Raw genomic sequence first — 13,940 nt, 5'->3', positions numbered from 1 at the left:
GTGGGTTGGGATGTAAGGGATGTAAGCAATCTTTGAAGGATCTTGCTTGCAGGCTGGCTAGAGAGCAGGAACAATGCATTATCTCCCAGGACAAACAAAGCAACTAGGAAATTGTGATGCGTTTTCAAAAAAAGGTAAAGAAAACTAGGAGGAAAAGGGCTTTCTACCAAAGGACACTGCTGTGAAGCTCAACACATGAACACAGCCTGACTCCTGAGCATATCAAGATCCCCACGTGCCCCACTCCTGAGGGTGACCTACCGACACACTGCAGGCTTCCCCATCTCGTTCCCCTTGGATTTCCAAGTTTCCCAGGTGCAGAATGGCAGCAATTATCCTAAAAATGATCATCTGATGAGACTCCTTCACTCCTATGGGAACAATTGATAGCTGATTGTCACAACAGAAAATGAAACACAATTTTAAGTTTATTTGCAGGCACTTGCAGTGTTCGATTTCCTTCCCAGGCAATTGGTTTTCAGAACCATGAGGCTTCTTCCAATAAATACACCATGAACTCTCAATTTTAACACAGATGGGTTTAATGCACACAAAACCGAGGATGCTGCTCCACAGTGTTCAAACAGGATCAGAGCTATAGGGGCTCTGCAGCTTTCACAGAACAAGGAGTTGCTCGTCTGTGATCGCAGTCTGCTGACAACCAAAGCACAGAAATTACAACTTATTGTCAGCATCCCACAAACAGAAGGGAAAATTAAAGCCCTGCACACAATGCACAATGCCTCCACACTGGTGGCACAGCTGGATGCAGCAAGCCACCAGGGAGCTGATGGGGAGCTTTGTCTTACCATCCCCAGTGTCTCGACAAGAGCTACGTGTTGTGGATCTTTACTGGGGGTGTAAGATGTTATTGCTTTATGTATTTTTTTTATATATTGCTTTATCTATTTTTCTGGCAGGGTTTACAGGCATTTCCAGCAGGAGCTTTGCTCAGCAGCAGCGTGCTCATGGCCTTCTTGCCGTATCTTGCATTTTTTTTACATCCCAGAGGGGTTTCTGTGTCCCTTTTGTGCTCAAGGCTGGTGTCCTAATTATCCACCCAAGGTCTGAGACATCACCTGCTGGTTTCTGAATTATCCAGAGCTTCCCCTTCTCTCTCTCGGGACTTTTCTGTTATCAGCACAGTGAGAAATGTTTCAAGGTTACCAAAAGGAGCAATGCTCTGCTCTTACTTGGAACTCTTAATTGGAGTTTAGCCTACCTCGGATTGGGGATTTGCAGATAAATTTGACTTCTCCTTGTTACACACAGAAAAGCAAGACTGTAAACTCTAGTAGAAATTTCACCAGGCCCTGAACAAAAGCAGAGCTGGGGAACACTGAAGAAAAATGAAGAAAAGCAGAGACAGAGGAGCACGTGAAGAACAGAAAATCATCATCAAACTGGCCCCAGAGGAAGATGCTGTCACAGTGCTTCTCAGGGGCCAACAAGGAGACAGGGGAGCTGCCTGGGGAGGCAGAGAAGGGGACCAAAGAGAGACTACAAATGCCAAGGGGATGGGGAGAGAGTTCCCTGGGGATTACAGTCCTGTGGGCAAGTTTGGAGCAAACAGGAATCACGTTTTTTGGGTAATTAACAGAAGTCACACAAGCTGAACAAGAGTAGGGTAAAGACAAGTCACCAAAGAGAAAGAGATTGAGCCCATCTAAAACACAAAGAGGAAAAATTTGGGGGAAACAACTGCAGTTCTACAGCTTGTAGTGAGTCCCCACACTCACTGCAGGCACGGTAGGTCAAGAAATTCCACAGCCAGCTGTGAACATCATGAGCTCCTCTCCCAGCCAGTGAAATGGAACCAAGGGGCACAGAGACTGACCAGGACTTACAAACTTGGTTTCAGATAAATATAAATAAACTGGGCAAGTTTTCCTCTCAAGATAGTTTTTCCTTTCAAAGAGCCCTGCTGCAGGCAGGGTGCAGCTCTGCTCCCCTGCTGCCAGCACGGGGGCTGGTCACAGGCACAGATTCTGCAGCTGCCATGTAGATGTGGTCTCTGCACAGCAGGGTGTACTCAGCTCATTATTTCCAGGAATCAGCTACTCGGTACAATGCTGTGATCCAAGAAGTGACATCACCTTCAACCACAACACAGACTGAACTGCAGAGTAATAGCTCTTCTCCTGCTCGTAAACAGGGTAAAAAATAGCAAGTCAATACTGCAGCCCTGCTTTGACTTCAGAATGGTTTAAGTTTCTCTTAAATTCTGTGTCCTTCTCCATTTCACTGCTGCTTCACAGACAGATGCTAGAAACACTTCTGTAGCTCCTACTAAAGAACAAAGCAAAGCCAGCTAGGTCAACAGGAACGTTATAATTCAGGCAAAACACTGAAAACAATTGCAAGAGACTTCTGCTGGGCAGGCTTCAAGCAGAGCAACCCCTTACCGAGCAGGGTGAAGGCATGCCTCGTTTTCTCAAAGTCATCAGCATCATCCACGCCATCGATGGACGTGTCACCTCCCTGAGAAGTGTAGAAAAAGTCTTCTGCGCACGCTAGGAGAGAAGAAAGAGGAGATATGTATCAGCAAGCAGCACTCCCCCACTGCAGCCACTCCCCAGAACATGCACTGGGATGCTCCCTGTCCCACAGCCCTGAAGGGCACCTGTCTCCTTTGAACCACAGTTTGCTTGGGAATGGATGAAGCAGAACCTCAGTAAGTGACAGGAGCTGCTTCATGCAGTGGTGAAACCTCTTCCCCATGCACAGCAAGTCCCATCAGGGCAGTGCTGTGGTGTGTTTGGGATTCTAGTAACAGCTCTATCGCATGGGGGAAAGACCATTCCAAACACTGAGGTGACTACTTTCAATAATTCCTTGTCCTGTTTTACATATCCATGAGTAATTTAGAAATTTTAACGCCTTTTCTTCATAAAGCCTTAGGCCTTGGGAGCAAAGGGAATGGCGAACGCCTCTCAGTGCCTGCATTACAAACACCTGTGCTTTAGCAAAGTTACTCCAGGATGACACCTATAAATCCTGTGGAGACTGAGAGGCATTTCCAACGCAAATACAACAAGAAGAGATCGCAGGATTTATGTCCACTTAAAAAAGCTGCACATGTAATTCCCCTCCTTAAAACAAGGCCCCACACGAAGCCCAGAGCCATAAGATGTGCGCCCAAGGCTGCTGGCTGAGCCCCAGCAGAGCCACAGATTGTCCCCTGCGAGGGCTGGGGGAGCCCAGCCCCTGAACAGCCTCCCCACCCCACCCAGAATCAGTTCTCAGCACCAGCCTCAGCCTGTTTTGAACTGAGTAGGAGTCATTTGCCAAAACCCACTCCTTAACACACACAAACATATTTCCCAAGCATCATGAATATAGAGAAAAAGCCTACTGTGTGTTCCACACCAGCCTAGTGGTAGCCTTTAAAATCACTGCAATTTGCACTTTTTTTGACTCAAACTGCCACCAGAAGCTCCCCATCCCTTCCCAGGCCTCCCACAGGCTTCTGCATTAGCTGTACTTTCAGGCTATAAAGAAAAACAGTTACTTCTTTCTGGCACACAAAGCCCTGCGACCCAGAGGTTTCGGTATTTCTGCTCATTGCTGGAGCATCGGGAACAAGGGGCAGAAAATGCTGATTGGGGTCAGGCAGACAATGTCCCTCCTGGTCCCCTAGCACAACAGGTGCTCATCCAGCCCATGGTGGAGTACATCACACTCACAGCTTGATGCTGCTGCACATCATCCTGCAAGATGCAGCTGGGGCCGGTGGTGGCTGATGGGACCAGGACATCAGCTTTCAATTTTAAACATCCACACTGGGATCTCTTTCTGCCTCAAGTCATCCCTGGTATAACTGACTCCAATCTCTGTATTTCAAGGTCCCTGTAATTATTTTAACAACCACACAAACCCTTTGATTCATTGCAAACAAATAAAACGCATTCCTGCCTTGCACCATTGCCCAGGCATCATTAAGCTAGACACCACACTTCAAAAGGCACTTGCATTGCACATCACCATTTAAAGTCAAATATTTACTTTCTAGTTTAAAATTAAGCCTTTAAGATCACTCTGACTGAAGCCAACACTGGTTTGCTCTGCTGCGCTCATGTATGTTTAGAGACTCTTTTTGTTTCCCAGCATCTTGCAACATAAAAGGAAGTAACAACAGTTCTTTGTATGTGCAAGACCCAAAGGAGAAGCAACAGCTCCTGTTTTTTATATGGAAAAATATACATCCTCCTCCATGAGTAATAAAAAGTGGACTTTCACATCAAGACATCGCTTGTTTTGTATAAGCCTTGGGAAGACAAGGTTGACAGTAAGTACAGCTCACACGAGGAAATAAATCTGAGCTCAAACTAGTCATCTTCATACAGGCCTGTAAATCCAAGGCAAAGCTGGAAATGAAAAACATCACTCAAAAGAAAGAGAAATAAGTGAATTGTGCACCTCTGCACTCACAGACCACTGCCCAGCACCTGCAATTCCACAGGCCAAGGCAGAACCTGCGTCACACCAGCAGAGCAGCTCACGGACCCACATCCCTGTCCCCACCAAGCCTGTGAGTAGCCCCACATCTGACAGCCACCAGAACACTTTGGGGAGGCATTTTTCAGCTATTGCAAGGTGAGAGGGCAGGAAACACCAAGGACACACACATTTACCTTTGGAAAGAACTGCTTCTTTTCCAGTACACAGTGGATACCTGTGCCTGCTGTGACACAGCAGAGCAGCTAGAGACTGACATGCACTGACACCAAATTTTGGTTAGAAATTACCCAAGAAGGGTAATTCCATTCCTGGAAGGCTAATGGCCCTGGCACCCACTCCTCCTGCACTGCCAGCTGTGGCTATTACACATTCATCCCTGAGATGCTGAAGCTGAGAGCCACAGTCACAACAGCACAAACATGTCCTGGGTGATGCACCAGGACAGCAAAGGCCTCTCAGCCTCCACTCCTACCAGTCACCACAAACACAGATGATGCTTTCAGAGAGCTGTGATGAGTAAGACTGTTTTTTCCCCTGATCCACATATTCCCAAGAAGAGAGCAGTGGTTTCACGGCTGGAGCTCTCACATGTCAACTCATCTCCCAGGCTGTGCTGAAATAATTTGTGTCTGAATTTTAAGATGCCAGCAGAGATCATTTTTACCAAGGGTATGTTTTTAAAAATGAAGCATATAACCATGGCAGAAACTCTTGAAAGTGTCGAAGTGATGTGTGTTCTGTGTGGGCAATGTGCCTACAGTGACCCAAAAGGCCATTAAGACATGCTCAGGATTACCTAGAAACTGAAGTCCCCTCTCTTCATCTGCCATTCCTCTGTAGTCTGGATGGAAACTTCTGCAACACCCTATGGTGGGATCAGAACCTGCCTTGCTCACTATTTAAACCAGGTAAAAAGCCTGGTTTAAGCCTTGCTTTTCTCTCTAAGCAACAGCAAATACTCAAGATAAAAGAATAATTAAAATATATCCCTGCATCCCCTGCTGCAAGTGCAAACCCTCTGAATCAGGTGCTTAACAGAGGTTTTGCTGCAAATCCTGGGGGAAAAACCCAACCCATTCCAGGAGTTAACCTTTAAAAAAAAAAAATAATAATGAATTCAAAGGACACAACCACTCCCCTGCCAAGACACCGGCCAGGTCAGCCCACACTCACATTTAAAATACACACCTTATGCAAGCTTGGTACAATATTAACACATCATTTCCCTGCATCAGCTGGCATCTACCACAGCATGTAGTTTCACTGCAGCTCTGCTGCCAATTTTTACAGAATCCTGGAATCCCAAAATAGTTTGGGTTGGAAGTGACCTTAAAGGGACACCTTCCACTGTCCCAGGCTGCTCCAAGCCCTGTCCAACCTGGCCTTGGACACTGCCAGGGATCCAGGGGCAGCCACAGCTGCTCTGGGCACTCTGTGCCAGGGCCTGCCCACCCTCACCCAAGCTGCCACATCCCTGGTGATGGGATGAGCAAACCTGTGCTCCACCCAGGAGCAGAAGCCCTTCAAGCTCATCTCCTCCCCTCCTCCCACTGCACAGGCACACAAGGCCTCAGCAGTGACCTGCATTTCTAACCCCACCACATTCTCCTGCTGCCCTCAGACCCAGGCAGCAGCCACCGGAGCACAGCACTTACTGAGTCCAAGGTCTTTGAATTCTGGTAGGCTTGCGGAGGCACAGAGCTGATAGAAGATGTGGTAGTTGCGCTCGTCCTCTGCCTGCGGGGAAACGCCGAGTTACCAGAGGCACAGAGAGATCACAGCACTGCTCCCACCCTCAGACTGCTGCCCCCTGAGCCCAGGACCACCCTGGTCCCGTCCCCTGCTTCCCACCACCAAGACCCTGTCAGTGACACCAACACAAAGATTTTTCCTTGCCACCTGGGAGGAAGGAGGTGCCAAGCCTGACCAACATACATTACCCATCTGGCAAAGAAAGGAAATAGTTCTGTATTACCTTCCACCTCTTATTCCTCTCTGGAATAACCAGGCTAAATGAGGCAGCAAGCACTGAGCTGCAAACCCACAGTAATATAAAAGAAGGTGGTTTACTCTTCACAGCTTCTCAAAGTTGTCAATTTTTTAGGATTTTTGTAGTTGGGGCACTTTTTTTTTGTGTGTAAGGACATAATTTTTGCAGGTGCTTCTGAGCTACATCCCAAGCACAAACCAAGAAAGCTCTCCTATAAAGCCTCTCCAAGAAACCCAAGGGATGTGCTGTGGCAGAGACATCAGCCTTCTCAGCCACTCTCCTGTCCCTCTTTAGTCTTCAAAACTGAACACTGCTGCCTACAATTTGTTCTCCCTGGCTCTTTATCCAACAAGTCTCCCAGGTACACCTTAGCTCAGGATGAGGGTCATCATGTTGGAACCATAAAGAACTCCAAGACTGAGTCTGAAAGACACATCTGGAAGCTGTGTCCACCAAGAAAGCAACAGGACAAGAGGAAACAGCCTCAAGCTGTGCCAGGGGAGGTTTAGGTTGGATATTAGGAACAATTTCTTCATGGAAAGGGTTGTCCAGCCCTGGCCCAGCTGCCCAGGGCAGTGGTGGAGTCCCCGTCCATGGAGGAGTTTAAAAGCCGCGTGGATGTGGCACCTGGGGATGTGATCACAAGGAAGACAGAGAGGGACTTTGTACAAGAGCAAGGAGGGACAGGACAAGGAGGAATGGCTTCCCATTGACAGAGGGTAGGTTTAGGTTAGGTATCAGGAAAAAAATCACGGCTGTGAGGGTGGTGAGGCCCTGGCACAGGATACCCAGAGAAGCTGTGGCTGCCCCTGGATCCCTGTCCAAGGCCAGGTTGGATGGGGCTTGGAGCAACCTGGGAGAATGGAAGGTGTCCCTGCCCATGGCAGGGGGTGGGATGAGGTGATCTTTAAGGTCCCTTCCCACCCAAACCATTCAATGATGATGATTCTGTGATGGGTTTGGCAGTGCTGGGGGATGGTTGGACTCGATGGTCTTAAAGGTCACTTCTGACCTCACTGATTCTGTGGTTCTACTTGTAAAAAGATTTTGGACTTTTTTTTTTTTTTTAATCCACAGAAAAGACCCAGACTATTGAATTCCTGGAACAGAGCGCCCAAAAGGTAAAAAAAAAAAAGAGAAAGCCCCACAATTCCTCACCTGAAATACAACCCGAGATTTTTCCAGCAGATATGTCCTCATGTTGGCACCAATGATGTGGAATCTTTTATCAAAGCCAATCTGAATGTATTTCCCAAAGCGGCTGCTGTTGTCATTCCTTGTTGTTTTAGCATTTCCAATGGCCTGCATTAAAAAAGCAAAATTAAAAATTAAATTTTAATTGAATTTCTGATTTATTTTTAAGCACTTCAATTTGCAATCAGTGTTATATAAACAGTTACAGAAGAATTTGAGGAAAACCCCTTCCCAGATGCAGAAGGCAGAGCAACAGTGTGACTTTGGGGAGGACTCTTCACTGAAAATGTGGCATCTCCAGGGTTTTTATGGAAGAAAAATGCACATAAACAGCAACGAGTACTTGTACAGTAAGTAAATCATCTACATACCAACAGCCTCAACACTCCAGTGCCACCTTATAGGATGCTCCCACCTTTGTTCAGAGTCAACACCAGCAGCTTCCCTGGACAGGTCTCCTTCCCCCCAAGCACATTTGACTCAGGGTTTTTCTGCAAACCAGGCAGTTTTCTTTTATGTTTTTCTTCTGCATAGGCAATGTTCTCATCAATTTCCAATAAAGACAGGCAGGTTGCCTGGCCTCAGCACTTAGAAATTACAGCCAGAACTGAACACAGGCAGGAAAATTAGAGCAATAAAATTCTGGGGTCATACAGAAGAATGGTGTGCGCTATGAATTTTTTTCTTGGATGGTTTTAAGTGCCCCCTGGTAGTGCAGCTACATTTCACAGAGGCAGAGGAGATGGGTGAGGACAGGAGTAAACTAGCGGGTTTACCAGGAGTAAACCTGCAGAAAATCAGTGAGTTTACCCCATCAGCCACACACCTACTGGCTTTTCTTACTGCTCACCTGCACTATCACTGGTTTGGACACCCCAGCTCACCCCCATCAGGCAGCAGGGTGTCAGACCACACGTGCTGCCTGTCAGGCTGGGTCTCACCCCAGATCAGCCATCACCTCTGTGCCTATCAGACAATTTGGCACAAGGTACCATGATGGGAAGCCTCCTTAAAGGCTGAGCCAAACCTAAGGTTAAGCACAGGACAACACCACACTCCAATAAAGCAGCACTGCTGGCTCCTGCCTTGGAAAGAAAATCACACGAGTCTGAAGTGCTTCATGGACTTTGGAAAAGCCCAAATCAACTGAAGGCACTTCATGACTCCAAAATCTACTTGGAACATGGGGTTTAGGCACTCTGACATTTATTTTCAGCATCTGGCCTCAGTGAAAGGAAACAAAGCTGCTTTTTCCCTTTCTTTCGAATCTATAAGAAGAATTATTTTCCTTCAGAGCAGGATTTCCCTGTAATGGGACTCGTTATTCCCCTATCAATTAGGTTAGAAAATCCCTCCAAGATGATTGACTCCAACCTGTGCTTGACCCCCACCATGTCACCAGACCAGTGCACTGAGTGCCATGTCCAGTCATTCCCTGGACACCTCCAGGGAAAGGCATTCCACCACCTCCCTGGGCAGCCCCTTCCAATGCCTGACCACTCTTTCCATGAAGAAATTCCTTCTAATGTCCAACCTGAGCCTCCCTGGGCACAGCTTGAGACTATGTCATTTCGTCCTGTTGCTGCTGCCTGGGGGAAGATGCCAATACGTGACTGATAGCAACAGAAAACTAACAAAAATAAATGCACTGAAATGTCTCAAATCAGTTAATCCCTTTCTTTCCTATTCTATGTTTGTACAATAAAAGAAGGAGATTAGGGGGCACCACGCAGTGACAAAGGAGGAAGAAGATGATAAAACACTAACAGTGCTGGCTGCACTGCCTGGGTGCTCCACTATGGAGTCCCATCAAAGCCCAGCTCCTGGAGCTGTGCTGGGGATACTCAGGCTCAGCTTTAAGACCATCAAATGCAAGTGCAATTGAGGTGGCCTAAACGGGGGCCATCAGTGCATTTCTGCATTTCAGTCCAGCTCCAGGATGCTGCGGTGCTGTAAATCAGACCTGTCTCGCAAGCCACCAGCAGTTCTCACTGTACTTGTGACTTACGGAGGGACACAGTGACCACTGCAAGCAGGACAAAGGAAATGGTGCCGCTCTTACCTCCATGATGGGGCTGGAGGCCAGGACTTTGGCTTCGATGTTGGTCTCACTGGCAGAGCCCCCGACGGTGGCAAAGAAGCGCATGGCGTATTTGGCAGAGACCGTCTTGCCTGCCCCCGACTCCCCACTCACAATGATGGACTGGTTCTTCTCTTCCCTGGGGAGCCAGAGCAGCAAAGTTAATAAAAGTTAAAATTCTGTGAGTTAATCCATTTTCTTGTCAGCTGTTTGCACCCTCCTCCCATGTCGCTGGTGGCTCACCCTGCCACCACCTACCTTACAGACACTGAATTTCTTCTGGACTACGAAAGCAACAGTGAATAATACACAACTGTGACACTTCCCAGAGAAAACACACAGGACACTGAATATCTCCAGAACACCTCCAGAGGCATGCAGAGACAGAAGGAGCTGAGTCCCTGCATGAAGCACTGCTGCCTCCTTCCCCCTGAGACTCTGGGAAGCCCATTTCTTACACACCACAACACCCAGCCTCTGCTGCTGCACATTTGTCTGGAGAACTTTTAACAGGCATTGGCTGAATATCAGTTCCTAATACTGTGTATTTAGTTTTCCCCCCCAACTCCTTCACTCAAGCATTTGAGATTTTGCTCATTAAAACACAGTCAACTCATGAAACTCACTTTTAAAACACAGTTACCCAGAAAGATTCTTCTACACTCAAAACATGTTAAAAATACTGAAGTTGTAAAATCCAGCACCCTAAAATTAGGACACACAAGTCCCTTGATTCTCTATGCAATTATAGGAACATCAGTATTTTCACACAACTCCCGACATCTGGTTAAACTTTGACAACAATAACAACACAAAGCATGTCTCTGACATCAGACTCACACCAGCTACTCATCCCTAAATCCTGTGACATTGTGAAGTCACTGATTACAGTGCAGAGGTACTTCACCAGATACCTCCAGGGCATGGGACTTTGCACAGAGAAGCTGAGAGTGGCACCATCTCATGCAGCTCTTGAGCCTTGCACAGAGCACAAACTCAGCCAAATGCCTTTTTCCACTTGCAAAATTAATCATTCACACAAAACCCCTTGCACAAGTCACCATGAAATGCCCAGTCCTTCCCAGCATGATCCTCACCAGATACGTCCCAATAATTAATCTGTTTAACGTGCTTGAGCTGCAAGGCAAAGGAAGGGCCAAGGCAGTAAAAGGAGCTCATTTTCAGAACTACATCCCTCCAGGAAAAGACTTGCTGGCTCCAGGACCGAGCGCCTCTGCTGCAGTGGGATTCACTCCCTGGGGCATCATCAGCACACAGCTAACCCAGCACCTCTGCAATTTGTCTGCAGACTTTGGGAAGGGCAGAGTTTTCACTGCAGGATTTGCTATAAGCTCCCAAAATGCCCGAGCTCTTGGGTAAGCTGTAAGGACGTAATTGAGTGTGTTTTTAAGTAAGATCAACTTAAGCTTCCCAGAGTCTGCCCTGGCTTTCACAAACCACAGCTGAAAGCAGGCACAGCAAATCCCATACACAAGTACAACAATAAATTTATACCTTGCAGTTCTCCTGACATCAGGAAACACCATTAAAACACATTTCAATTTAAGATACTCAGTTCAAGTTTATACCAGTGGGAGATGAGGACAGAGGCTAAATGATTGCCATATACCACTTTTACACTTCCAACAAAAACACACCACCCCATTACTTCCCTCCACTGTCAGGCATGAACATCTTAATTCCTTCTAGGCTCAAGGTAATTGGTTTGAGAAAAAAATCTCAGCCAAGTCACATGTAACGTTTTGGTGCAAACTTTGAGACACTTTCAGCAGCAGAGGACTGATGAGATAATTTCCAGCTCTCCTTATTTTTCAGACACCAATTCACAAAGTGTGTCTTAATCCGTCCCCTAGCCAGCAAATTCTCCCGGGTACCAACCAACAGGGAGGCAAGAGGAGCCTCCAGCCACCCCAGCAATCAGGCAGCAATGCAGAAACATGCGCTGTGAGTGGAGCACACCCTCAGCCAGGCAGCCAACATCCCAGAGCCCGTGTTCCTGGTGACTGAGCCCGGGTGGGGACAGCCTGGTCTTGCTAAGTCACAGCATCGTGCCCTCAGCAGGCCTTGGCAAAGCCAGCGAGGCTCTCCCACAGCCAGCTGGCAGGATCCAGGCATGGGACTGCCAATGTGCCAGTCTCACACCTTTGGACTTCCACAGGTGTGCAACAAGCCTCTCCTGGCAGCACGAGCCACCAGGCACGGGCACCCAGCAGAGGAAAAACAGTGCCAGCTCCACAGAGGGGAAGGGAAACTCAGCACCAGCCCCAGAAGGGAGCTGGATGAACCCACAGCAGCAGGTCCTGGGACAGCTGATGGCTGTCATGGTTTTCCTCTGATGGAACTCTGTTTGAAGCTTCTGCCCTGCTTTGATCATCTCCAGTGACGTGGGTTGTCAGTCTCTCCTTCCAGGTAACAAGTGAAAGGTCAAGAGGAAACAGCCTCAGGTTGTGCCAGGGAAGAAAGGCTTAGATTGTATATATGGAAAAATTTCTGCATGGAAAGGGCTGTCAAACTCCAGCACAGGCTGCTGGAAGTGATGGGGTCCCCATGCTTGGAAGCGTTCAAACAAAGTGTGGATGTGGCACTTGAGGACATGGTTGTGGTGAACGTGGTGGTGGTGCTGGCTGACAGCTGGACTTGATCTTAGAGGCCTTTTCCAGCCTTAATGGAGCCATGGTTCAGGGACCCAAGGACAACCTCCTGCTGAGCTCCATCAGTGAAATCCCACACTGGCCATCAGCAGGATCCAACAGATACAACTCCTGCTGCCAGCTTCCAAGGAGGGGGCAGACAGAGGCCTCAGAATGGGCTGCAAGGGTGGATGAACAGGCTGTCTGCAGTCAGAGGTGAGGGAGAAGCAGAAGGGAGAGGTGACAACCAAAATGCCTGCAAAAGGAGCCCTGCAAATGCAAAGTTGGCATGGCTTAAGAGCTACGCTGGCCTAAAAGTTACTTCAGAGTTATTGTTTCCTACCCTTCTCTGCATGACAGGTATGGCCCAAGCAGAACATTTCAGATAACATTTCCCTGCCACTTTTCTCTTAAAGCCAGAAGATAAAAGCTCCACCAGTCTGGGAGTGAGTCTTCAGCTAAACGAGGCCAAAATCTCAAAAGATGCATTACGTGGCATCCAGACAGCATGCTGCAAGGCAGTATTTGGTAACCCATTTTTTTTCTATTTAAGATTCTCAATTATGACTTCTTGTTACCAGTTTTGATCTCTTCCATAACTTCTCCATTATCAGCTATTGGGGTGGGCCAGGCTGGAGAAGGCAGAGACCAGCCCATCCGAGAGCCCAGCCAAGGACAAACCCAGACCCACAGTTCCCCTGGGCTTCAGATCTCATCAGAAAAATGCCCTTAAGTGGCATTCTGAGTGCTTTATTCCTCCCTCTGTCTTGTCTCTGTTTAAAACAGACATTTGCCAAAACACACTGAGCCTAGTGATAAAAACATGGCCAACACAATTTACTGCTATTGCAGCCACTCTGCCAGGTCCCATTTTTCCAGAGTTTCTCAAGAATTTGCCCTAATGGCTGATGTGCTGCAATATGAAACGGGCCAGGTGGACTCTCCGTGGCACAAAAATCTTCTGGATTATATTAATAACATAAAATGAAAAGAAAGCTGCTCTTAGCAGGCCCCTCAACCTCCTGCATTTGCAGTAACGTGTCTCTTCTGGGCTTTTTAGGTGGATAATGCATGTTCAGACATTTATTTCCCAACTTCAGGAATAAAAGCCTTCAGGAATAAAAGCCTTCAGGAATAAAAGCCTTCAGGAATAAAGGCTGTAGAGCCTTTCCCTTCTTCAGTGTACAAGTTAACCAACTGCTGGTGCCAGCAGGGGAAGATCGATGAACCCCACAGAGCAGCTGGCAGCGAACAGGATGCTCAGGCAGCAGAAATGGTTAAAGACAGGCAGGAGGTGTTTGTGTTCCGTGTGGAATAAAAGATACTGAAATGTTTGGCCACTGTGCAGGCACAGTGTGCAACACGGCTGCTTAAAATACATTCCGTTTTGGCAGTGCCAACACAGAAGAAAATTATTATGGAATAAAAGCTGGATAAAATGAAGTGTTCTGGGTGAATACTCCTCTGCTGCAGCATGGCAGTGCTGTCCCATCTCTTCCTGGGGCTGGAGGGGCTCCTGTGCACCTCAGGGCTGCCACCACAGATTGTTGTGCTGCCACAAAGA

The 13,940-nt window shown here is 47.6% G+C and overlaps 1 protein-coding gene across 2 annotated transcripts in view; it reads right to left on the bottom strand.

Moving 5' to 3' along the window:
* MYO5B (myosin VB) overlaps nt 1-13,940 on the bottom strand; it is a 158,145-nt gene that overhangs the window by 97,302 nt on the left and 46,903 nt on the right. For both annotated transcript variants that reach the window (XM_069001860.1, XM_069001861.1), the window contains exons 5-9: nt 9,708-9,864; nt 7,610-7,753; nt 6,117-6,198; nt 2,406-2,513; nt 262-371 (exon numbers count right to left, since the gene is read on the bottom strand). In XM_069001860.1, the coding sequence (XP_068857961.1) occupies nt 262-371; nt 2,406-2,513; nt 6,117-6,198; nt 7,610-7,753; nt 9,708-9,864 (601 nt within the window). The remainder of the gene's footprint in view (nt 1-261; nt 372-2,405; nt 2,514-6,116; nt 6,199-7,609; nt 7,754-9,707; nt 9,865-13,940) is intronic.

The sequence above is a fragment of the Aphelocoma coerulescens genome, assembly GCF_041296385.1.
Source record: "Aphelocoma coerulescens isolate FSJ_1873_10779 chromosome Z unlocalized genomic scaffold, UR_Acoe_1.0 ChrZ, whole genome shotgun sequence".
NCBI classification, from domain to species: Eukaryota; Metazoa; Chordata; class Aves; order Passeriformes; family Corvidae; genus Aphelocoma; species Aphelocoma coerulescens.
The sequence above is the reverse complement of the archived record's forward strand: the minus strand, read 5'-3'. Positions and strand labels throughout refer to the sequence as shown.